General features: G+C 47.3%; 1 protein-coding gene across 40 annotated transcripts in view; it reads left to right on the top strand.

Moving 5' to 3' along the window:
- ARVCF (ARVCF delta catenin family member) overlaps window positions 1–25084 on the top strand; it is a 608790-nt gene that overhangs the window by 504270 nt on the left and 79436 nt on the right. For 28 of the 40 annotated variants that reach the window (XR_014519914.1, XR_014519915.1, XR_014519916.1 and 25 more), the window contains 2 exons: window positions 15115–15232; window positions 18820–18991. Coding sequence is in view for 36 of the 40 variants with exons in the window: in XM_083479021.1 (XP_083335147.1) it covers window positions 15115–15232; window positions 18820–18991 (290 nt within the window). In the remaining 4 variants the exon portion in view is untranslated. Of the gene's footprint in view, window positions 1–15114; window positions 15233–18819; window positions 18992–21939; window positions 21958–25084 lie in introns of all 40 variants that reach the window. The other 12 variants (XM_083479007.1, XM_083479009.1, XM_083479024.1 and 9 more) reach the window with 1 other exon arrangement.

The following is a 25084-nucleotide window of genomic DNA, read 5'->3' as shown; positions in this document are numbered from 1 at the left end:
CAGCTGCAGCAGTAGACAAAGTATTCCTTGTAGGCTGTGTTAAGTTGTGAGTGAACATATCAGACGACACAGCGATTCTTCAAACAGCTCTTGTTTATTCACAGGCCAGAACAGAACTGAACTGAAGGGTTCAGTCAGCCTGCATATATAGAGCTCCAGTACAACGTAACTTAACAATTTTCTAAAACTATCCAATCACTGAACGTCACTTTCGATCCCTTATTTGCATAACTATCTACAGTATCCCCCTGCTGGCCCAGGGTGAGAACTTCAGTACATAACAGGCTGGATCTGCTGGAGCTATAGATTCTGCCACCTGAGGCAGATGCCTCACCTTGCCTCATGGTGAGGGCTGTCCCTCTCCCTCAGACCTACCTGGAGATGATGGAGATTGAACCTGAGGCCTTCTGCATTCAAAGCAGATGTTCTTCCACTGAGCTACGGCCCTTGCAGTGCTAGAAAGAGTTTGCGGATCTGTCTGTCTGTCTATTTCTCTAGCTCTCTGTCTTGGCAGCTGTGCCCATGTTCCACCAGACAACTCAAAATTTCTGCAGGTTCTCTTCACATTGTTCCAAATGCACTCAGCATCTCAAGCTGCCTCTGCGCACAGAATAATAATTTTAAAGTTGAGCAGGCGCCAGCTCTCTCTCCCTTGCACAGCAGGCCTCTGAACCGCTCAGCATGACAGTAGCGAGAAGCGAAACTCTTGCAGAAAGGTCGCCTTTAAGGTGACCTGCAAATGTCTTTAAAGCTTTTTTTTTTTTTTTAAGTAGCTGCATGCAGTTTTATCTGCTGAATTGTCTCCAATGACAGGGAGGCAGCTGCAAGTCAGCTTAGCAAGTCTGCAGAGCATGGGGGGGGTGTCTTTGCAAGGGGAGGCCTGTATCTGTGTGCAGAAAATTCTGAGGATTTGGAGGGTGTGAAATTCATTTTCTTTAGGCCGCGGAAGGTGCCTTTTCATTCCTATCTCCTTTTCTTTTGCCCGAGCATGTTGCTATCATCCCCTTGTAAAGGTAAAGTAAAGGGACCACTGACTGTTAGGTCCAGTCATGACCGACTCTGGGGTTGCGGCGCTCATCTTGCTTTATGGGCCGAGGGAGCCGGCGTACAGCTTCCGGGTCATGTGGCCATGACTAAGCAGCTTCTGGCGAACCAGAGCAGCACATGGAAACGCCGTTTACCTTCCCGCTGGAGCGGTACCTATTTATCTACTTGCACTTTGACATGCTTTCGAACTGCTAGGTTGGCAGGAGCAGGGACCGAGCAACGGACGCTCACCCCATCACGGGGATTCGAACCACCGACCTTCTGATCGGCAAGTCCTAGGCTCTGTGGTTTAACCCACAGCACCACCCGCGCCCCTTTCATCCCCTTGTAGAGATGGGCTAATCTTTCTATTTCGGTTTCTCTCAGTTCCTTGTTTTTCCAATCTTGCATTCCATTCCTCATGTTTCCACGCCACTCCATGCTTTAAACCAGGCATGGCCAAACTTGACCCTCCAGCTGTTTTGGGACTACAACTCCCATCACCCCTAGCTAACAGGACCAGTGGTCAGGGATGATGGGGATTGTAGTCCCGAAACAGCTGGAGGGCCAAGTTTCGCCACGCCTGCTTTAAACCAACCAGCCATCATGAAAATTCATGAGCCTTTCAGTGCAGAATTCTAATAAATTTAAGTCCCATTATCCGCCCGCTCACTATCTGAAAATTCACTTATCTGCATGTAAAGAATTCTGCCCAAACCTCATTATATGCTCCATAGATTCACTTATCCAAACAGCCAACTTCCTTGTCAGTTTGTGCTCTGCTGGTCAGTGGCGGCCATTTTCAGACAGATAGGTGGAGGGGGCGATATCTGACAAATCAGGGAGCAGGAGAGATCAGTGTTTCCCCTTGTCCTTCTTTTGTTGATTGGTTGCGGCCATTTCAGGAAGAAACCATTGAAAAGGAGGGGGGAAGATTGGACAAATCCCACATTAGAAATATTTCCATAGGGGAAAATGGAAACACTGGACTCATTATGTGAACAAAAGGTTTCCATGGAACACTTTGTGTTTGGTAAGCAGGACCTGCGTACATACACATTTTTGCATGCCGTTCAGCCTGACATCCACCATTTTGCAAGCAATCTCTCCCAATATAATTCATTCCTCATGCCTACTTTACCTTGGTGTGTGGATTTTTGCATGTGTTATTTGACTTACTCGGCTGAAGAACTGCACTGCAAAATTAGGAGAAATGCAAATTTCGAAGGACGACTCATCAGTTGACGTATTGTTTCAGAAAGTGTGTATCAACCTTTCAGTGCAAACTGAATTTGATTTCTTCCTCACCCACATTCCATTGTGGCTGTCTAATGTCCTGTGTACACCCAGAGTTCCCTGGGAAAAGGGATTGATTGTTAAACCGCTCTGGGAATTGTAGCTCTGTGAGGGGAATGGGTGTCTCCTAACAACTCACAGCACAATGAGCAGAATATAGTTCCCAGGATTCTTGGGGGCGGGAAACCATGACTGTCTAAAATGGTTTAACACTGCTTTAAATGTATGGCGCTGATGTGGCCTAGACCACTGGCTTCACTTCCCATCCTTTGAGATGGTCTCACCTAATGCCAGAGCCCCCTCTGCTGTTGACCTGCACTCTGCTGCCTTCTCTTTTTTTATTATTATTAAACAAACCTCATATACAAAAAACAAAACAGAAAACAAACTAATCTTACATTAGATATTTCTAGACTTAAGATAGTTATTACAATATACATAATCAAATTGTCAAGAGATCTAGAATAAATCCGTATTATATAAAAGAAATAAAAAGAGAGGAAAAAAAGAAGAAAAGAAAAAGAAAAATGCACGACGACAAAACCGGAAAAACTAACGAAACTAAAACGTACCTATCAAACAAAAAGCAGTATTTAATTAATTCAAACCGGTACCAGGGTATTCTGCTCACAAAGTCCCTGGTGCTGGATTGAACCTCATTTTTTAATTTGTTGGTTTGTTGACTTTCCGCCTACTCTTCAATTCAGCCATTTCTGTTTTTGATCTGCATTTAATTATTTGTCTCCATCTTGTGATACCTCTGCCTGCGAAATTAGTCTAAACACAGCCGAGTGTTATTATTGGAACCATAATTATTCAAGTAATTTTTAAAGCATTCCCATTTTTTCTTAACCTTATCTATCGATTGATTTCTTATTAACTGCCTTCTCCCTGAACCTCCTGCACTCCCGTTCCGCTTTGTTCCAGGCTCCTTTTCCCCCATTGCCCAGACACCTTCTTGCTCCCCTGCCTGCTATTACTTTTTCTGCTTCCTCCGTGTCAGAATTCAGACTGCTTTGCTATTCAGCGAAAACGCCTTCCTTCTCCCTCTCCGCTAGCATTAAGGGGAGAAGGCTTTTTCGTTTAAATCGAGTTAATGCGCAGATGGTGGCGCTCACCGGCGGGGGGTCTTTTGCCACATCATGGAAATGCCCCAAATAAAATTCAGACCATGCCTGGTGATGTTCTTTAATGTTTATGGGTCACCTTGGGCAGGCTTCAAGTCGGCAACTTTAATAAGAAGAGACTGCAGGGCTGCCGCTGAGGATTTTAGCAAATGCGCCAGGGCAGGAGGTAGAGTTAATATAAGCATACTGAGAATCTTCTTTGCAGAGGACACTCAACAACTCACTGTGTTTTCCGCAGTCAAATGAAAGGAGTCCATAGCAATAGATTTTTAATGATGGTGATGGGCCCAATTGATTAGGCTCATCTAAGGACTTTTGATCGTCTGGATCAAAGCGGAAGGGCCATCGTTCAGTAACAGAGCATTTTCTGTGCATGCAGAAGGTTCCAGGTTCAATTCTTGGTATCTCCCTTTCCCCCGAAATAATTTTTATTTGAATTTACAAGTGTAAATTTATAACAATACCACATATACATCCATATTTAGTGATTTCTCTGAATCTCCAGACTTCCCACCATCTCCTCCACGGGTCCTGTTGTCAACATTTTCAACTGCATATTATTTCATCGTCCATATTTTATATCTCTCCATATTGTCCAGAAATATTGCCAAATTACAAGTGTTATTGAAATCCTGCTAATGTTTTCATCTATTTACAGTGGTCTCCTAGATAAATTATAATTTTTTCCCCATTCTTTGTTGAAGTTTTGGTCTTCTTGGTTCCTGAGCTTTCCAATCAGTTTTGCCATTTTGGCATAGTTCATTTGGCATAGTCCATAGTCCAATAATTTGCCATTCCTCTCTGGTAGGGACTTTGTCTTCTTTCCATCTCTGGGCTAGTAACATCTGCACGGCTATTGTCGCATCAATGGAAAGTCTTTACTGCTCCTTTGAAATGTCGGTACCTAGAATTCCTAATAAAAAAGCTTCTACTGTTTTTGTTCTTTTTACAAAAGTTATTTTAAACATTTTTTTCCATTTCATTGTATATCATTTCCCTAAGTGAAATCCTGGAGATCTGCTGCCCCTCAGGTTGGGGAGCTCCCAGGGAAGGGTTGCAGCCAACTGAAGAAAGCAGCCAGGAACAGAGTGGGTTAACTGCCTGCCCCTTGGAATGCCGGTTGATAAGGGAATGGCTGGGAGCAGGCTTCAAAGCTTGCCAGAAGCACAAACAGGCGGGAAAGAGTTAAGAGACAGCCTCTCAGAGAATGGGGAACAGGCAGGGGCTGACCCACTCAGTCTGAGGTCTCGGCGAATGGGAGGGCTGCAAGATAGGAAGCAAAACAGAAGACGTATGAAGCGAAAGTTTAGTTGCTTCTGGTCATGCCGGAAGCAGTCCTCAGAAGGGTCATCTTGATTGATGATGGCGGAAGCTCTGCTAAAGCCGTCCGGAGTTAGCTGTTTGTTTTGACAATAAAGCATCCTTTTTAATTAACTACGCTCAGTGTGTTATCAAGCCGGGGACTGGACTCCTGGCACCTGGTCAGAATCCCTGGTGTGGACAATGCTGAGCTGGATGAATTGGTGTAAGAAAACTTACTAAGTTCCTAGCTTGCTGGAGCAATGGCAGCTGTGATGAAAAGGTGGGTTACTCACTGAGGCAGATGCGGTACTCATAGCATCTTTCCACAAACTCCCTCCAAACCTGGACCAGGTGGGAGTGCTCACTACATCTTGTCCTGCTCTCCTTAATAGTGCCCCAATTCTGTTGCCCCCTAGTAGTATGCTCCAGCCCTACTGGGAGATGCTAAGAATCTCCCAGTAGGGACCTTAGATGCTCTACCACTGAGTTACGTACGGCCCTTCCGTAAGTATTACTTATGGTTGATGGTTGGTCCTGAACGCCTTTCCGGATGCCTTTGCCTCCGTACGTGAAATCAAGAAGAGATTCCTAACATCTCTTCCACCACTCTCCCTCCCCGCAATGCTAACAGAACACATTCCCCGTCGGATGGGTTTCTCCAACGATCGGAATTTACTTTTCTTTTAACATTTACTCAGGGCTCCTCCGTTTTGTTTTCCTAAGGAAAGCAGAGATTTCAACAGCCAGACAAATCCTCTTCACATCATTTCTGCCTCCAGTTTGGCAAGGTGGTTGGAACTCGAGGGGTGAATCGAGGTCATTCTTTCTCTGTTCCGCAGCGATGGTGGTGCGTTTGCCTTCAAAATGAGTGTGCAATTTTTTTAATACCTGTGTAAACATACAATAGGGACGCGGGTGGCGCTGTGGGTAAAACCTCAGCGCCTAGGACTTGTCGATCACATGGTCAGCGGTTCGAATCCCCGTGGCGGGGTGCGCTCCCGTTGCTCGGTCCCAGCGCCTGCCAACCTAGCAGTTCGAAAGCACCCCTGGGTGCAAGTAGATAAATAGGGACCGCTTACTAGCGGGAAGGTAAATGGCGTTTCCGTGTGCTGCTCTGGTGCTGGTTCGCCGGAGCAGCTTCGTCACGCTGGCCACGTGACCCGGAAGTGTCTGCGGACAGCGCTGGCTCCCGGCCTATAGAGTGAGATGAGCGCACAACCCTAGAGTCTGTCAAGACTGGCCCGTACGGGCAGGGGTACCTTTACCTTACCTTTAAAAATACAATACAGCTGTGCACTCGTACAATTGCTTGTGTGTAGCGTTCCGCGAGGATGTACACTGTAGCTGAGCTGTGCAAATCAACAAGTGTACATGCTTTCACACAAACAGGTTTTTTGAGATGCTCTGTTGAGTGTAACATCTGAATAAGCCCATTGTTGTTGTTTAGTTGTTTAGTCGTGTCCGGCTCTTCGTGACCCCATGGACCAGAGCACGCCAGGCACTCCTGTCTTCCATTGCCTCCCGCAGTTTGGTCAGACTCATGTTTGTAGCTTCGAGAACACTGTCCAACCATCTCATCCTCTGTCGTCCCCTTCTTCTTGTGCCCTCAATCTTTTGAATAAGCCCATAGTGTTGGGCTTAGACTTTGGAGCGGTGCATTTGAAAACAGGGACATTATTCTGTACTGCTACCGTACCAAATATCACCTCCTGAGCTTTGGAGCTTTTTCTCGCCACATCACACCACTGTCCTCCGCTTCTGACATATTGCAAAAGGCTCTTTCCTACATTCTGAGTGACGCATCCATTTACTTTATGGTAGCATATCCTGCATAGAAATGGCCTCTGGAGCAGCTGTTTTAGTAAACTGATCATAATCCCTCTTTGAAAAAATTTAACCTCAAAAATCCTTCAGAGAACGTTTAATCTCACAATGGATCTGGTTTTACTTATTCCACAAATAGTTTACGTGAAATCAAATTCATCTAGCACCAGATGCAATTTGGATAAGCAATTATGGAGTGTGTGTGTAAGAATAGCTAGTTCTTATACAATCTCAACCGACCTCCTTGAGTGTTAAGAGCTGCAGAGGGGCACTGTTGATAGTTCTGCCACCCTCAGAAGTGTGATGAACAGCTGCCCAGGAGAGGACCTTATCTGTGGCAGCTCCTAAACTGAAGAATTCTCTTCTACACCAAGGTGCTCTAGCACAGGGCAGGCCAAATTTCCACACAAAATGGGCCATGAGAATACTTTGACGGAGAACCCACAGGCTGCATATTGCCTTGGTGAGCAGGCTGGGGATCAAGGCCAAAATGTGATGCCCCCTTCCCCAGCCCTCATTCTGCCTTCCCAAAATCGGGTAAGCGAGACACTATCAGCAAGTTGGACCATGTTTTGAGTCTAGGGATGGTCAGGTCTCTCAGTTGCACTTTCTAATTTTTCCCATCTTAGGTTCTGCTCTCTACATTTCCACATCAGCTTGCAATTATTTATTTATTGAAAACATGCTCGCGAAAATTCGCTGGTGCTTTAGTGCAAATTTCTCCTGGCGTACGTAGTTTTGAAAACCATGCTTTCTAGTACGGTGCTTTCTTGCATGTTATTTTTCACATGCATGCAAGTGTTACTCTGGTTATACTCACTTTTGTCCACGTGACGTGGCTGGAGAACTCCACTGCGAAATTCTTAGAAGTGTGAATTTCGAAACGACGGCTGTCTTTTGGTTCATGTATCATTTCAGAAAGGGCAAATGGATTAGACTTAAAATGCAAACTGGATCAAATATCTCCCCCAATAAGAACACAATAAAGGCCTTTGGGAATTGGAGCAATGGCAAACCAGAAGGAAACTTGGAAGCAGGACATGAGCACAATACCACTCTCCTCTCCTGTGGTCTCCTTCTGCTCCATGAATTTGCCCAATCCTATTTTAAAGCCACCCTAGTAAGTGGCCATCACTGCCTCTTGTGGCAGAGAGTTCCATAGTTTATGTGCTGCATGAGCAAGTGCTTTCTTTTATTGGTCCTGAATCTCCCAATATTCATATTCATTAGATGTCCTGGGGTTCTAAGGTTATGAGAGAGGGAGAGAAGCTTTTATCTACCCACTCTCACTATGCCATGCAGAATTTTATACAATTCTATCACAATTGCACTCATTTCACACGCTAGCAAAGTTATGCTTAAAATTCTACAAAGCAGGCTTAAGCAGTATGTGGACCGAGAACTCCCAGGTGTGCAAGCTGGATTTCGAAGGGGCAGAGGAACCAGATACCAAATTGCAAACATGTGCTGGATTATGGAGAAAGCTAGAGAGTTCCAGATAGACATCTACTTCCGCTTCATTGACTATGCAAAAGCCTTTGACTGTGTCAACCACAGCAAACTATGGCAAGTTCTTAAAGAAATGGGAGTGCCTGATCACCTCATCTGTCTCCTGAGAGATCTATATGTGGGACAAGAAGCTACAGTTAGAACTGGATATGGAACAACTGCTTGGTTCAAAATTAGGAAAGGAGTATGACAAGGCTGTATATTGTCTCCCTGCTTATTTCACTTATATGAAGAATTCATCATGCGAAAGGCTGGACTGGATGAATCCCAAACTGGAATTAAGATTGCCGGAAGAAATATCAACAACCTCAGATATGCAGATGACACAACTTTGATGACAGAAAGTGAGGAGGAATTAAAGAACCTCTTAATGAGGGTGAAAGAGGAGGGCGCAAAATATGGTCTGAAGCTCAACATTAAAAAAAAATAAGATCATGGCTACTGGTCCCATCACCTCCTGGCAAATAGAAGGGGAAGAAATGGAGGCAGTGGGAGATTTTACTTTCTTGGGTTCCATGATCACTGCAGATGGTGACAGCAGTCATGAAATTAAAAGACGCCTGCTTCTTGGGAGAAAAGTGATGACAAACCTAGACAGCATCTTAAAAAGCAGAGACATCACCTTGCCAACAAAGGTCCGTATAGTAAAAGCTATGGTTTTCCCAGTAGTGATGTATGGAAGTGAGAGCTGGACCATAAAGAAGGCTGATCGCTGAAGAATGGATGCTTTTGAATTATGGTACTGGAGGAGACTCTTGACAGTCCCATGGACTGCAAGAAGATCAAACCTCTCCATTCTGAAGGAAATCAGCCCTGGGTGCTCCCTGGAAGGACAGATCCTGAAGCTGAGGCTCCAATACTTTGGCCACCTCATGAGAAGAGAAGACTTCCTGGAAAAGACCCTGATGTTGGGAAAGATGGAGGGCACAAGGAGAAGGGGACGACGGAGGACGAGATGGTTGGACAGTGTTCTCGAAGCTACTAACATGAGTTTGACCAAACAGCGGGAGGCAGTGGAAGACAGGAGTGCCTGGCGTGCTCTGGTCCATGGGTCATGAAGAGTTGGACACGGCTAAATGACTAAACAACAACAAATCATGTTGTCTCGTGCTCGCCTGTTCTCTAAACTGAAAAGTCCCATGCCCTACAACCTTTCTTCATCCCCGAATAAAATGGATCAACTTAGATTACTGCTTGCACCATCCACTCCAACTCTGGGCAGAGTCTGTTTGTGTCCGGCATAAGATGTGAGCGGTGCATCGTTGCCAAATTTTGCTAGTCTGATCTCTGTGTTCTTCCTTGTCATCCAATCAGAAAGTACATTAATGCTAATGCTTACTAATGTAAGAAAATAAAAAGGACAGTGTCATCTTTGCATTCTCGGAGCATTAATATACCTGCAAAATGGACACTGTTAGAAGTGTAGTTGCCCTAAATGAGCCACTTAAAATTCTGTTCGGAATAGGTGGCAGGAAATTGGCGAGGCGGGAATTGTCTTTGGGAAATAATCTGATCATTTCTTCATTAAAATTCTGCCCAGTTTCCCTTAAATGAAGGGCGCTTCAGAATGAAAGAGAATTAAAATGTATAATAAAAGGGTTTTATTTTTTTAATAAAAAAAAATTACATGTTGCTCCAGGTGGTTCATTTTCATTGCAGTGGTGTCGCCCTCTGAGCTTTAACTAAAAAAAAACAAAAAACCCTCCTGTTTTTACTTAATGGTACTTGAAGGTGGAGCTCCAACTGTTATTACTGCAATAGCTTCAAGGTGTCATCAGAGTATTCGGGTCCCTAATTTCCATTTCATAAAGGGCTCAACTTTTTTTAAATTGATTGCTTGGCCTGGTTCCCTATTTTAGTGTAGCTCTCTGGTAGCCAGCACAGCTTCCTTCAAAAGTTGTTGGACTACAACTCCCATCATCCTTGACCATTGGCCATGCTGGCTGGGACTGATGGGAGTTGGAGTCTGACAACATCTGGAGAGTGCCATGTTGGATAGTACATAGTTGTTGTTTTTAAACTCACTCCACTCGATTAGCTAATGAAGGCTGCCTTGAGCGACTCCGTCTGGTTCACAACATCCTCTTGGTCTCGTCCACAAGGCAAGGTCAGCAGCAGGCAATAGTCGCTCTCCACCATCATCCTGCCCTCCAACTGCGACGCTTCCAGCCTCATGCGCTGAACAATCCTCAGGGGAGGTCCCCCTTCTGGGGCTGGCAGGGAGCGGTGTGTCAGGACGTTATTGCCGGAGACGAAGTGCAGCTGGACGGCCGCCGTGTCAGCAGCTGGACTATGTCCATTGGTCTCTGGGAAACAGGATGAGGCGCAAGGTCTTGCTTGAGCTCCGACTCAATTAGAAATGGCTAGCTGAGACTGTATTGGGGAGATGAATTAACCACTGTGCCCCGACACCCTTTATTTGCCAGGAATCTGTGCACTGTTAACGTTGTTGTAAGTTGAACTAGCTTGGTTGGTGTGAAGGATTTGGACCAAAGACTGCCCATGTGTTTGTTAGGATATTTCCGTTCCACCTTAAAAGGGAGCAGGCTTTGTAAGTCACAGAGTCTGCGCAAGTCCTGTTCACAGGATGTTTATGTTTGCTATTCCTTTCGATTTCAGTCGGTCAGAGACGCTGACTCAGAACGGACATGTTTTTCTTTGTTCTGTTCAACGCTAAATAAAGTCTGTAAATTATGCTCTTCTGCTCTTCTGCGGTGCAAGCTTTCTGCCTGTGTTTCTGCTGAGAAACAGTGTGCACGAGCCCCGGAATGCAGCCTATCTATTTCTGAGGTTTCGTGTCGCTAACTGCTGGATCTGCCTGTCTACGGGAGGCCGATGGATCGTCCGGCAGCCGGCTTGGGGGCTCAGATGGACGTTATCTCCCTGGCAGTATCCCAACAGTGTTCCCCCTGAAAAGAGAGTGTTGGTTGCTGGAAGGCTGTGTTTCTAGTTTTGAAATGGGCGAGGTGTGTGTACAGTCATACCTCGGGTTAAATGTGCTTCAGGTTGAGCGTTTTCAAGTTACGCTCCGCGGTGAGCCGGAAGTAACGTCCTCCATTACTTCTGGGTTTCGCCGCTTGCGCATGCGCAGACACTCAAAATGATGTCATGCGCGGAAGCGGCAAAACGCGGCACACGCAGACACGCAGTTGCATCTTACGTTCTACGCAGGATGCGAATGGGGCTTCGGAACGGATCCCATTCGCATCCAGAGGTACCACTGTACAGTGAATGGATGTGTGGATAGGAAAGGTTTTTGCTCCCTCTCGCATAACATTTAGATCAGGCATAGGCAAACTCTGGCCCTCCAGATGTTTGGGACTACAATTCCCATCATCCCTAGCTAACAGGCCCAGTGGTCAGGGGTGATGGGAATTGTAGTCCCAAACATCCGGAGGGCCGGAGTTTGCCTATGCCTGGTTTAGAGGGTCGTCTACTGGTTTAGAGGCTCAGGGTCGTCTACTGAAATTGAGCATTGAAGCAAGTACGTCTTTATACAGTGCGTTTTTCAACTGTGGCATTCGCTCCCGGAAAATGTGGGAATAAGCTAGAGCAGGGCTAGCCAGCCCCAGTCTGCATGGCTATTTCATGATCAGGGATGATGGGATTTGTAGTCCCCCAACACTGAGTGAGGCTGGATCAGTTTGGAGGTTTGGAGTTTGCTCCAAACAAACTTTGGATTTCACTTGTCGGAAGTAAAGAAGAGGATGGCCCTGGGATATGGCCACTCTACGGCTGATATCTCCATCTTGTGGTTCTGTTTTTGAGGATTGGCACTCCAAAAGTGAGGTTGCAAGCACATACCCCGGCCCTAGATGTAACAGCATGTCCCTCCTGATCTTTTCAGGAATCTTCCAGCGCTCGCTAAGGCCCTTGTGCGGCACAGTGTGACTTTCTACATGCCGTGCCGGAAGATTAAAGAGAAATATAAAGCAGCGCTGCGGTTTATTTCCTTTGATCTACATATCTAGAAGACATTTCCATATCAGTCTCTGTGTTGTTTGGCACAGGAACCAGGGAGCTCCCTGAAGATGTGTTAAAAATAAATGGAAACAAGGCTCTTCACACACACGCACACACACACACCACGCTGCCCCAGCTTTCTCAAACAAGTCGGCAGAACCTTAAAGTTGCACAGGAGCTGGTGTTCAGTTGTGCAGTTGGCTTCTGAGAGGGTCGCTCCCCTTCCTGGGGGGGGGCGGTGTTGCAGGCAGGCCATGTGCTCTCCCCGTGTTCAGCAGGGGGCGTGGCAATGCCGCCCGCATCACAGGGAGTCCCGGCCGCATCACGCCCCTGGCTGACCAATCCAGTTGACCGGGGGACATGGCTTGCAGTATTTATACAGCCACGCGGCTGGGGGTTCTCCCTTCTTGCTTCCACTTCATTGGATCTTCCGCCCTCCTACCCTATTTTCATGTGTTTGCCATCTTGGCCTTGCTACGGACTACAGTTGGTCACCACTTGAAGGGGCCAGGTAGGAATTTTTCCACTTAGCAAATTGGCACCAACCATGTGGTTTTCACCTGCCTGGTAGCAATTGTCACAACTTTAAGGTTTGCCGGTTAAGCATTGGTAAAACCTGGTTTATGGGAGGGTTATGCCCCTCCTTTTTAAGGGTATTCCGTTAAAGGGATCCGGGGGTGTGGATCTCGTCCGAAGTCCAGGGATGGGCTAGGGCCATGCCACGACCCCATCGGGGGCCCCAGGGGAGCTCTCAGTTGATGTACAGGGCTCCCCGTACCAGTGGTTGACCCTTACTGTACTACCTACATGGTGGGCAGGAGTCAGATAGAGTCGGTTCAATTCCAATGCCTAAGCCAATACCACTCACATTCTGTAACCAATGAAGTTGCGGCCTTAATTAACCCATTAACCTAAAATACTGGTGTCCATGTGTCTTATTATTCAACAAATGGGGGACGGCTCAGGGTCTTTGCAGGCAATACGGAAGCAGACTGAACTACCTGTCAGGATGCAAGTTCCAGGCAGAACAGTACACAACCTGTTGTTATGCCAGCCATGACACATCTGTATCAAATATCATTCCAGAGAATCAGCTGGTGTGTGGAGATGATACCTGGCCAAATAGAAAGAAGATGGGCTGGACTGTCGTGCTTCAAACGCCGCCTCCATTGACCCAGGAATTACATCACTTCCACTCATTGTTCCTCCATTCCCTTCGCCAGCTTCCTCATCTCCCTTTTACTGCTTTTGCATTCTCAGTCTCAAATATATTTTTTCAACCATGAGGACTAGCGGCTTTAAAGATCGGGGACACTCAAGATCCCACAAACCAAATGCTTCCTACCATTGGGTTAAGCTGCCTAAAATTTAACCTTAGCTGCTGGCTTCACTGTGCAGTTTTGATCAAGGGCCATCCAGCTGTTTCTAGAAAACACACACTTCTCCTCCTCCTCCTCCAGATTTTACTGTGGAAAAATGTGAAATTGAATGTGGTGCATTCCACCATCCCCGTTAGGCCAGGCATAGGCAAACTCCGGCCCTCCAGATGTTTGGGACTACAATTCCCATCATCCGTGACCACTGGTCCTGTTAGCTAGGGATGATGGGAATTGTAGTCCCAAAGCATCTGGGGGGCCGGAGTTTGCCTATGCCTGCTTGGACTCAATGGTACATAAGTGTGCTTAACTATGTGGTGGATTTCTGTTTATTATTGATGATGGATTTCCACCATCTATTTCGGGCTATGGTTTATAATCCAAACTATAGACTCCTTTTTGAAACGAGTAAAACAAGATGCCTATTTCTTTTGAAAAAAGGTTATCTGCTAACGTATTTGTTCCCAACCTGGTGCCATCCAGACAGTTTGGACTACAACTTCCATCTAGCACAGCTAGCAAAGTGTTGGTGCTTCCGGCCGATAGGCATTGTATTCCAACCTGAAGGTTACCTGCTAGGGAAGGCTGTGCCAATATATAGAGGGTAGTAAAAGGGTAATGGGACCCCTGACCACTAGGTCCAGTCGTGGCCGATTCTGGGGTTGTGGCGCTAATCTTGCTTTATTGGCCGAGGGAGCCGGTGTACAGCTTCTGGGTCATGTGGCCAGCATGACTAAGCCGCTTCTGGCGAACCAGAGCAGTGCAGGGAAACGCCGTTTACCTTCCCGCCAGAGTGGTACCTATTTATCTACTTGCACTTTGACGTGCTTTCGAACTGCTAGGTTGGCAGGAGCAGGGACCGAGCAACCGGAGCTCACCCCATTGCGGGGATTCGAACCGCTGACCTTCTGATCAGCAAGTCCTAGGCTCTGTGGTTTAACCCACAGCGCCACCCGCATCCCTTATATAGAGGGTCTTTTGCCTTTAACATTTTAACAACCACCTGTTAAACACTTTTGCTATTATACTTATTTTGACAGGTAGGGAACTCTGGAATTTTACAGGGAGAGAACATAGGAAACTGCGTCTTATCCAATAAATATTCATGGCTTTCAGCCACAGGCCATTGCAAATACAAGAAAACGCTTGTTGGCAGAGACATAAAACATGGATTAAATATATACTCCCGTTTAAAATGCAGCCGAAAAGAAAACAAACCCGAAAGCTTCCAGGGGTTACTCTTAGATTTAGCTTGCTCAAGTCAGTGAGTCACTTTTACCGAACCACCACTGACATTCAGTTCAAGATTCTCTCTTGGGTTTTCTTTGAGAAGGGGAGTAATAAAGATACACGTCAGGGAGAAGGAGGGAGTGAAGATCTACACCCGGAGGCTGGATCTGCTACCCCTGTGGTTTCTGCTGCCCAAGGCAGTTTCCTCACCTTGTCCAACGGGTGGGCCAGCCCTGCCAAGAGCTCCTGGGTGTGTTGCAGAGCTGCAAGCTGAAGCTCTGCTTTTCATGCAATTCAGAAGCTGTGGTTCCCTGTTGGTTCGCAAGATGATCTTTTGTGTGCGTCTTGGTTAATTCAAGATCATTAGGTTCTTAATGTCTGTAATTGATGCAGGAGGGCTCGGCTTAATTTTGCTATGTGGAGATTATGGCTTGTAACGTTTGCCTACCTCTCATTTGCAGGAATGTCAGTTCGGATGGAGCGGAAGCGCGCAGGAGGCTCCGGGAATGCGACGGCTTGGTAGACGCCCTCCTTCATGCCCTGCAGTCTGCGGTGGGCAAGAAAGACACGGATAACAAGGTGATTCTGCTCTCTGGTGCTAGTGTGAATAGACACTCACTGTGGCTTAAGCAAATGTGGGTTTCTTGATGTGGGGGAAATACAGGATGCATTGAAGGTGAGGGGGCAAGGTCTAGCTGGGAACATCTGCTGGCTTGAAAGATGCTTGTGTTCACAGATGCTTAAAGGCAGCCAGGCCTACTAGAGGAAAGCATTTATCTCAGTGCAAGCTGGTCCATTAAGAGGAATCGGGGCATTGACCCACTTAGCTTTGTCTGCCTGCAGCCAGCCCCCACATACTGGCTTCCTCCATACTGAAGGAGCGTCTCCACCCCCATCGTTCAGCCCTGTCACTGAGGTCCAGCGGCGAGGGCCTTCTGGAGGTTCCCTCACTGCGAGAAGTGAGGTTACAGGGAACCAGGCAAGAGGGCCTTCTCGGTGGTGGCGCCCGCCCTGTGGAACGCCCTCCCATCCGATGTCAAGGAAATAAACAGCTATCTGACTTTTAGAAGACATCTGAAAGCAGCCCTGTTTGGGGAAGTTTTTAATGTGTGATGTTTTATTGTGTTTTTAATATTCTCTTGGGAGCCACCCAGAGTGGCTGGGGTATAAATATTACTACTACTACTACTACTACAACCAGTCCAGGGTGTATGCTGGCGATCAGCTTCCCCCTGCTTCTACCCTCTCCTGCTCCATAGGGTAGGACCCGATCCTTCTGATTCTCACTCGGCTTGACTTTACCCCTATTCTTAAAGGGCCGAGTGCTTTTTGTTTGAGCTCCCTTTAGGGTAGCTCTTTTAGATAGAGGTCTTAGATCACTCCGATAAAAGCCTGGTGTTCTACAGCCACTCCTGGTCGTCTTGTGAAGGTCAAGTTGGTAAAAATCTCACCTCGGTTCATTGGCTCCGTCAGGTGTTGCAGGAGGGTTCTCCGCGGGACTACTTCCAAGGTAGGCAGGTAATTGAGACCAATTTGCTGAGCTCCTTTGCCGTGGTGGTGGAGGCCGCGGCGGCGTCAGCGGCGCCTTTCTGTGCCGTGTCGCTCTCCTAGCTCAGTGGGAAGGCGTCCGAGATAACAAGGAAGTAAAACCATGAATTGATAAGATAGGGCAGTAAAACAACAAAGTAAAACAATAAAAGGACCATAAAACTATAAAATGGTGAGAGCAGCTGCTTCACCCTGCCTCACAGATCAGCGGCCATCTTCCTGAAAAACCATTCTCTACTATACTCGATCCAGTAGATCCAGTAGATTCAAATCACAAGAAAGGAGATTCTGAGTAAACATTAGGAAGAGATTTCTGACATCAAGAGCCTGTTTGACGGCGGAACAAGCTATATTGGAAGGTGGTGGGTTCTCTAAGCAGAGGTTAGAGGGCCACCTGTCACGGATTCTTGAGCTGGCGTTCCTGCATTGCAAGGGGATAGACTAAACAGCCCTTGGGGTCCCTTCCAGCACTACAATTCTGTGATTCTGTGATTCATAGAATCATAGAATCATAGAGTTGGAAGAGACCACAAGGGCCATCGAGTCCAACCCCCTGCCAAGCAGGAAACACCATCAGAGCACTCCTGACATATGGTTGTCAAGCCTCTGCTTAAAGACCTCCAAAGAAGGAGACTCCACCACACTCCTTGGCAGCAAATTCCACTGTCAAACAGCTCTTACTGTCAGGAAGTTCTTCCTAATGTTTAGGTGGAATCTTCTTTCTTGTAGTTTGGATCCATTGCTCTGTGTCCGAATATATGTGATATGGTCATTTAAGGACCTAATAGATATCTAAAGCCATTTGCACATGTTGCCATGCAACCAAAACATAGAATGTTGGTACCCTATATATAGAAATGAGCAAACCAGTGATATTTTAGGGAGCAGGCTAGCAGGCAGGGCCCATTACTTACTCATAGGAGCCTACACACCACAAAACACTGTTGCTGTATGTAGGTTTTATTTTATTTGTTTTTTATCTTATATTTTGGAAATGTACATCCAGGTTTTTCCCCTTTGGATTTTTTTTGCCCCTCCCCCAAAGAGAGTGGGGCCCTAAGCTATAGCTTGTTTAGCTTATACATAAATCTGGCACTGCTTGTACCTACCCCACCCCTCACCCCTGGTAACAGCTTTCCGCAGTATCATACAGAAGTCTTTCCCAGCCCTGCTGAGCAATGCTGGGGGAATTAGAATCACAGAACCATAGAATTGTACGAGACCCTGGCCCAACCCCACCCTTGCAATGCAGAAATATGCAGCTGCCCCACGCGGGGATTGAACCTGCAACCTTGGCATCATCTGGACCATGCTCTAACCAACGGAGCTATGCAGGCTGAGGCTGGGACCACCTGCATGCATAGCAGATGTTGTGCCACAGTCCCAACCCCGGCTGTTGTTGGTCATTGGCCTCTGTGCCGAAGGAACAAGACTCATAACATGCCGAGTCTCTCTTTTTCCCAGCCAGGGCATTCAGCGGAGATTTAGTTGCATGGGGCGGGTGGGTGGAGGGGCCCGTTTCCGGGTTGGGGGGGTACCCTATGGGATTTTGATGCTCTTTTTGTCCTTCCTCGACTCCTGCCAAGCCCCTGATGAATGACCCCACTCTGGAGGCTGAGGCAGTGGCCTTTCTGCCTCCCGAGAGACTCATTAGCTGCAGACTGAACCTAGGGAGCCTCTTTCATAAAATGTGTGTTTTCCATCACTGAGCTGCAGCAAAAGGGAGGGGGGAAAGGGTGCTTAAAAATTTGCAAGTGACTTCCCTTGATGAGGTTTTGTTCATTAGGGGAAGGAACAGAACTCAGTTGTAGTCAAGCTGTTTCTCACACAGAAGGTCCCGGGTTCATTTTACGGCATCCCTGCAAAAAAGAAAAAGGAAAAAAGAAATAATAATAATAATAATAATAATAATAATAATAATAATAATTTTTTATTTGTATCCCGCCCATCTGGTTGGGTTTCCCCAGCCACTCTGGGCGGCTTCCACAGAGACCAAAAATACACTAAAATATCACACATTAAAAACTTCCCTGAACAGGGCTGCCTTAAGATGTCTTCTGAATGTCAGGTAGTTGTTTATCGCTTTGACATCTGATGGGAGGGCGTTCCACAGGGCGGGCGCCACTACCGAGAAGGCCCTCTGCCTGGTTCCTTGTAGCTTTGCTTCTCGCAATGAGGGAACCGCCAGAAGGCCCTCGGCGCTGGACCTCAGCGTCTGGGCAGAACGATGGGGGTGGAGATGCTCCTTCAGGTATACTGGGCCGAGGCCGTTTAGGGCTTTAAAGGATAGGAATGGCTCCATTTCTCCCTGAGAGCCACTGACTGTGTCATGCTGGCACAGCCCTCTACAACCCGGTGCCCTATAGATGTTTTGGACTACAACTCCCATCAGCCCCTTCCACATTTGCTGTGACTGATGGGAATTGCAGTCCAAAAACCTCTGGAAGGCACCAGGTTGGACAACGGCTGGCGTACGCCATACTGAGCAAATAGTCTCACCTGGTTTAAGCAATTTCCTATGTCTGCTTGTTTTTCGCATCTTCAGTGCTGTAAGATAATTGCTTACCAGTGATGGTTTTTCCTTCCTCCCCCCTTTTTGGGCATCCGCCTTGCCGCAGTCTGTGGAGAACTGTGTGTGCATCATGAGGAACCTCTCTTACCACGTCCACAAAGAAGTCCCGGGAGCTGACAAATTCCAGGAGCTAGAACCAAATCAACTTGGAGGCCTGGGAGGAACTCAGAAGAAGAAGAAGGACGACGCGGGCTGCTTTGGAGGAAAGAAGGCCAAAGGTTTGTGTTGCCGTAACCCTAAAGCAATGGAGTCTGCTCCATTGGGGCAAACAGGGCACATCCCCACCAATTGATTTCTCCAATCCCACCTGCCTTCTTGTTTATGAGTCAAGGAGGGGCACTTACTTGCCATCTTCTTCTTCCTCCTCCTTCCTTCTCAATGTTGCCCTTCCAGAACTCAGCAGGGAAGAGGCCGTGTGCAAAACGAGAATTGGTTGGCTCAGCCTCTCCTTGGCTCTGGCGCCACCTGCTGTTCGCCTCCTTGCCTCCTGCCCTACCAGTGCCCTACCAGCCATAACTGAAAGCCAGAAGCAAAATGCTTGTGTTCACATCATACAACCCAGCTTGTCCAAGGGCCAGCCTTTTGCACTTGGATCCTGGTGTGTGTGTGTGTGTGTGTGTGTGTGTGTGTGTGTGTGTGTGTGTGTGTAGCTGCCCCTTGCCCTGCCCTGTTTGAAGAGGCACTTCTGTCTCTTTCATCTGAACCTCCCAACAGTCAGCTTCATGGGACAACCCGTGAATTTTATTCACCTCTATCGTGCCCCTGCTTACTTGCCTTTTTTTCTAAACTAAAAAGTCCCAGGTATCAGAACCTTTCCTGCTAAGGCAGTCGCCCCAATCCCTTGATCGTCTTGGTTTTCCTTTTCTGAACCTTTCCTTCAGTAACTGTTTGGAAGCAAGGTGACGAGACCTGTATCCTGTATTCCGAGTGTGTTCGGCCATAGATTAGTGTAACAGCATTAGGATAGGGGCGGTTTAATGAATAATGGCATAGAAGATGATGAACCAGAGGCTGGGGAGTGAGGCTCATGCAAGCCCCAGTAACCCAACACTCAGGAATCTCTGCACACCTGTTGGACCAGGTTGGCCCAGCATATTAAATGAAAGAGAAAAGACACAATGGGAGGTGTGGTTTGCATTACACATCTAAATCAGGGTCAGTCTCTGGTACGTCACAAGCTTTTAACCTAATCTGTGCTGAACAGGCCTGGTGGCTACCGAATGTTAAGAATGTTATACAATAAAGATCCATTGGTATGTAACACCCAGGCATTTCCATCCCTTCGTCACCCTGACCTTTCTAAACAGCTGTTTCGTATCTCTGATCCATGGGCCTTTTAACCCACCGACTCTGTTTCTGTTGTGTGAGAGTATATTGGCCCTGAGTGTGTGTGTACCTTTGAGCACAGTTGTGTTAAAGGGTGAGAGGGAAGCTGCTGGAGAAGATCTGAAGGCAGGAATACAGGATCAGAAGCAGCAGATTGCACTTGGGAGCTCACACAGAGCCTAGAGTTGTATCCAGTATAGCACTAGGTTTATGATTTGATTTCTTTATTTAATTTATCGATATACACTTTAGGCAGTCCCATTAAGCAGGCTGCAGAATAGCAAAATAAAATATATACAACAACGGAACTGAGAAACTAGGATAGAATGCAATGCATCAGAATATTAAATAAAACTGTGATCGAAACTATACATTCCTAAAAACTGACAACAGAGCAGAGCATTTTGAAACGTCTTTAGAGTCACGGATCCCTTCCTGCTTCAGCCTCCGTCTTGGCAAAGCACATTGTGGCTCACGAAACGCTACACGTCACCCCCAAATTCTGCCTTACATCTACTGAAATTGTACAGTGCTTATGACTCATTCTGTTACCACTCTTCCTATTCTACTCCCACATCTCACATGCACCCACCAGTGTGCAGAAATGCGGGTGGCGCTGTGGTCTAAACCACTGAGCCTCTTGGGCTTGCCGATCGGAAGATTGGCAGTTCAAATCCCCACGACAGAGTGAGCTCCCGTTGCTCTGTCCCAGCTCCTGGCAACCTAGCAGCTCAAAAGCACGCCAGTGCAAGTAGATAAATAGGTACTGCTGTGGCAGGAAGGTAAACAGTGTTTCTGTGCGCTCTGGCTTCCGTCACGGTGTCCCATTGCGCCAGAAGCAGTTTAGTCCTGCTGGCCACATGACCCGGAAAGCTGTCTGTGGACAAACGCTGGCTCCCTTGGCCTGAAAGTGAGATGAGTGGCGCAACCCCATAGTTGCCTGTGGCTGGACTTGACCATCCAGGGGTCCTTTATCTTTACCTTTTACCTTTTTACAAACACACCATTCATGCAACCACTCCAGAATCTCCAATTCTCGGCCACTAACCACTATCACAAGTCTCTCCTTTGACTCAACAAAACAATTCACTGCAAAAACGGAGAGGAGAGGACAGGAGAGGGTTCAAGTCACTTAGTGATATATTTGTTCTTGTTCTGCTGCTGGGGCCCTCCAGAACTTGCTGCACCAAAACTCCAGTCAGTCCTGATTGTTGGGTCATACTTGCTAGGGCTGTTGGGAACTGTAGCACAATCACATCCAGAGGGCACCACACTTTCCTTGGCATAGGAGCTTAGCCTACTTCAACCCCACCCCACCCAAGCTCTTTTTGATGTTTGTAGAAGAAGAAGAAGAGTTTGGATTTAATATCCTGCTTTATCACTACCCGAAGGAGTCTCAAAGCGGCTAACATCCTCCTTTCCCTTCCTCCCCCACAACAAACACTCTGTGAGGTGAGTGGGGCTGAGAGACTTCAGAGAAGTGTGACTGGCCCAAGGTCACCCAGCAGCTGCATGTGGAGGAGTGGGGAAGTGAACCTGGTTCACCAGATTACGAATCTACCGCTCTTAACCACTATACTGCACTGGCTCTCAAAATCAAACAGAGAAAAGTGGACTCTCCTTTTTTGCAAGTAACGAGTGTGGTATACACCATGGGGGCAAGTGTGTGTGTTTTCCCCTCTTCAGGAATTCAGAGTTGCTATTTACCTGTAGCTCTCGGGTTTTGAACCTGTTCTGTGAAAATCCTGCAACTGATTGTTCGTCTGTTTCCCCCTCTCGCTTTCCTCCTTGAAAACTTTTGTTTCTTTTTTTCTTCTTTGGCTGCTTTTGTGGTTATTAGAGGAGTGGTTCAATCAAGGTGAGTCTTTTCTACATTTCTTCTCTGACGTCGCTGTCCTTTCCCCTTTCCTCTTCCCGTATATACAGAGGCGGAAACTGGGAGCAGAGGTTGGCTACCCCCTGCTGCCCCTCCCCGGTTCCCAAGGTGTGTTGCTGCTATGATGCCCCATATCCCACTTGTTTGCTTCTGTTGCTGTAGATTGCAAATCCCTGTGATGAATTCAGACTGCTTTGAGTTACTCTTCTTCTAGTGTGATATGGAGGAGAGCTACTCTTAGAAGACCTTCCCGTGGCCAGTCCATTAGGGCAAGTGGGGCTCTGCTTCCTCCAAGCAGTAGTGTAGTGGCAAATCCAGAAATGCAGGGTCCCTCCAGGATGGTCTCATCCATACCCCCTCAATAATCTTCTAATTCTCCAATAATAATAGCTGGGAATGCATTGCAATGATCATTACAGATCTCCCAACCCCATGCCCTGTGCCAGGAGTGGAAAGCTGCCTTTCAGCTAGATTTTCTGTGCACGTACACGGGCAAATGATTTGGAGTGCTCCAATATCTTATTTCAGAGTGACTTAAGATGTGTTTTCCTTGAATTTCCATTGTACATAACAACTAGCATGCCATTTTCTTGAAACTGAAGTGCCTTGTGTTTTCAGTGTTCCTATAAATGCTTAGTTTTGGAGCATTCGGTACAAGTCCTCCTTGAGATTTTTCCCACGGAGCTTCTCCAGAGCCACCCTAGGAGCCAATCCTCAATGGTTAGCTCACTTCATTTTTTGCTGATGGACTCCGATCAGCACAAAGTGTGGCAATACTCCTTTCTCAGTGGCTAAAAAGCTCCCCTTTCATGCTGATTGGATGGCTCTAGGATGCTGGAGACAAAAAAAAAAACTACTGCAGAAATAGTAATTGGTCTGGGCCACTACACCTCTGCCTCCAAACCCATCTGACTTGTTACTTAGATCCAGTCCAGAACCTGGTCTTGGCTGTCCAGTGCCCTGGGACAAGTACGGAGGCCTGGAGGGCACATTTGGCCTAGCCCAAAGCTTCCCAGCCCTGGCATAGGGCATGGGGTTGGGAAGCACAAGATAGGAGATGGCCCCAGTATCCTTTTGCATGCATGCCCTCCCAAAACTTGAACCCACACTCCACATAGTTCCCCACCACCAGTGGGGTGGGGAGTTTTTCTGCCAGTACCAGCTGTTGTGAAATGCTAACATGGGAGTGTTCCATGTGGTAGGCAGAATCTATACTTTGAACAGCATTCATGAATGCTCTTGTGCTCAGCTCCTGTTTGCATGGTTCCTGCGGGGCATCTGACTCGTCACTGTGAGATGGGGCACTGGCCTAATGAAGCCAGGGTCTCCTTGTGTTCTTGGTGCTATCCATTGGTTTGGGATGCACCCAGATGTTGAAGCCATTCGTCCGGCTTCTGTGTGGTGGTCACCATGTCATCCTGTTAGATTCCAGTGATGTGGCCCTCCAGATGTTGTGGGACTCCAGTTCCCATCAGCCACAGCTAGCATGGTCAGTGGTCAGTAGTTTTTACAACATCTTGAGGGCCACAGGTTTCTCCGTGAGCATGTATATCTCAATGTGAAAATCAGACCTACTGCCTTTTTCTAGATTTCTTGGTTGGAAAGGTTTTGTTTTAATACTAAAAGGTTAGAACTTCATTTGTAAATTCAGCCTTTCTCGTCTTTTCTCAGTGGCCAGAGCAGGGGATAATGAAAGTATGGCGATTGTTTATATGCTGGGAATCAGATGCACTTGACAGCCCCCTGTTTCAGAAAATATGGCGTTCAAGAAGCTTTTAATTTCACGGCTTGAGAGATTGCAAATCGTTTATTATACAAGCAAGTTTCCTGTCAGGCAGCCCTTCCTGTCCCCAAGGTCTTTGCCAGCTCTGATAGCCAACTCCCATAAAGCAGGCCTGTCAGCTGCCATCTTAAAAGCTGTCTTTCTTCTGCTGAGGGCTTCAGCAGCGCTGCTCGTCTGAAAATATACCTCTGTCCCCTTTGGGACGGGGCCCCTGGGTGTTGTCAGACGCCACTTGACGGCGGGGAGAACGAGAGGAGCAAAGAGGAGGGAGAGGATACACTGTAAAGACAAATCTGATGTGCCAGAACTCCTGGCAGCTGTTGAGTGCCACATAGGTTGTAGACCTGCCATTGCTGAACTCTGAGGTAAACCCAGGGCAGGGGCAGAGAGAACAGCCCTGGATTTCCCTAAACTTTTCCTTGGGAATTTAAAAACCTCTAAGGCTGCTGATATGTTGGTCTTCTTCCAAAATACTACATCCTGAGGTGCAGTTAGGTCAGGGGTGAGGAGCCTTTATCTTGCTGAGGGCCTTATTCCCTCATGGACAACTTTCCAGGGGTGGGTGCGGCCTGAGGGAAACATGGATGGTGCAATGGGTGTGAACCTTCCTTCTGTACATTAGGCTAGATTTCAACCACGCAAGTGTCACTTCGTTCTACACAGTGGCATAGCGTGGTTTGCCAGTGCCCGGGGCCACACAGAGTAGTGGTTGGGAAACGGATGAAGCACGCATGCGCATTCAACTGCCTAACAGTGTCCGCATTAACCAGGACAGAGATAAGAAAAGAAGAGGCATTCTATTGTCTGGAGAGGTCACTTCCTAGTTCGTATGGAGAAGTCATTTTCAACCGAAGTGTGCAGTGGTATTGAGGCAGCACCAGGTGTTGAAATTTTGCGCACCTAACCATTTTGCGCCCGGGGGCAACCAGCCCTCTGCCCCCCATGCTACACCACTGTGCACACACTGCCTCAGCACAGCTGCACACTTCCATTGCAAGAGGCAATATTACCATTCCAGAAGGGATTCCCTACCGGCAAAAACACTCACAGAGGGGTGGTAAGGGACGTGGCTTATGGTGAAACTCAAGCGCCAGGTATAGAGACCTGGAGGGTCGCGTTTGGCCCATGGGCCTGAGGTTCCCTACCCCTGAGTTAGGTAATTTTTAATTCTGGATTGAATGGTCTTATGGGGTGGTGGTCTTCACTTACTTCAAATTGTCTTCTCTTTTCCACGCCCCACCCCCTTAGTAACGTGTACCATTTTGCTTGGTGAGCAAGTCCAGCTGCCTTCGGGTGACCCTTCTGCTGACTGGGGGTCCTGGACTC

Source organism: Podarcis liolepis (genome assembly GCF_965112155.1).
Source record: "Podarcis liolepis genome assembly, chromosome: 15".
Lineage (NCBI taxonomy): Eukaryota > Metazoa > Chordata > Lepidosauria > Squamata > Lacertidae > Podarcis > Podarcis liolepis.
The sequence above is the reverse complement of the archived record's forward strand: the minus strand, read 5'-3'. Positions and strand labels throughout refer to the sequence as shown.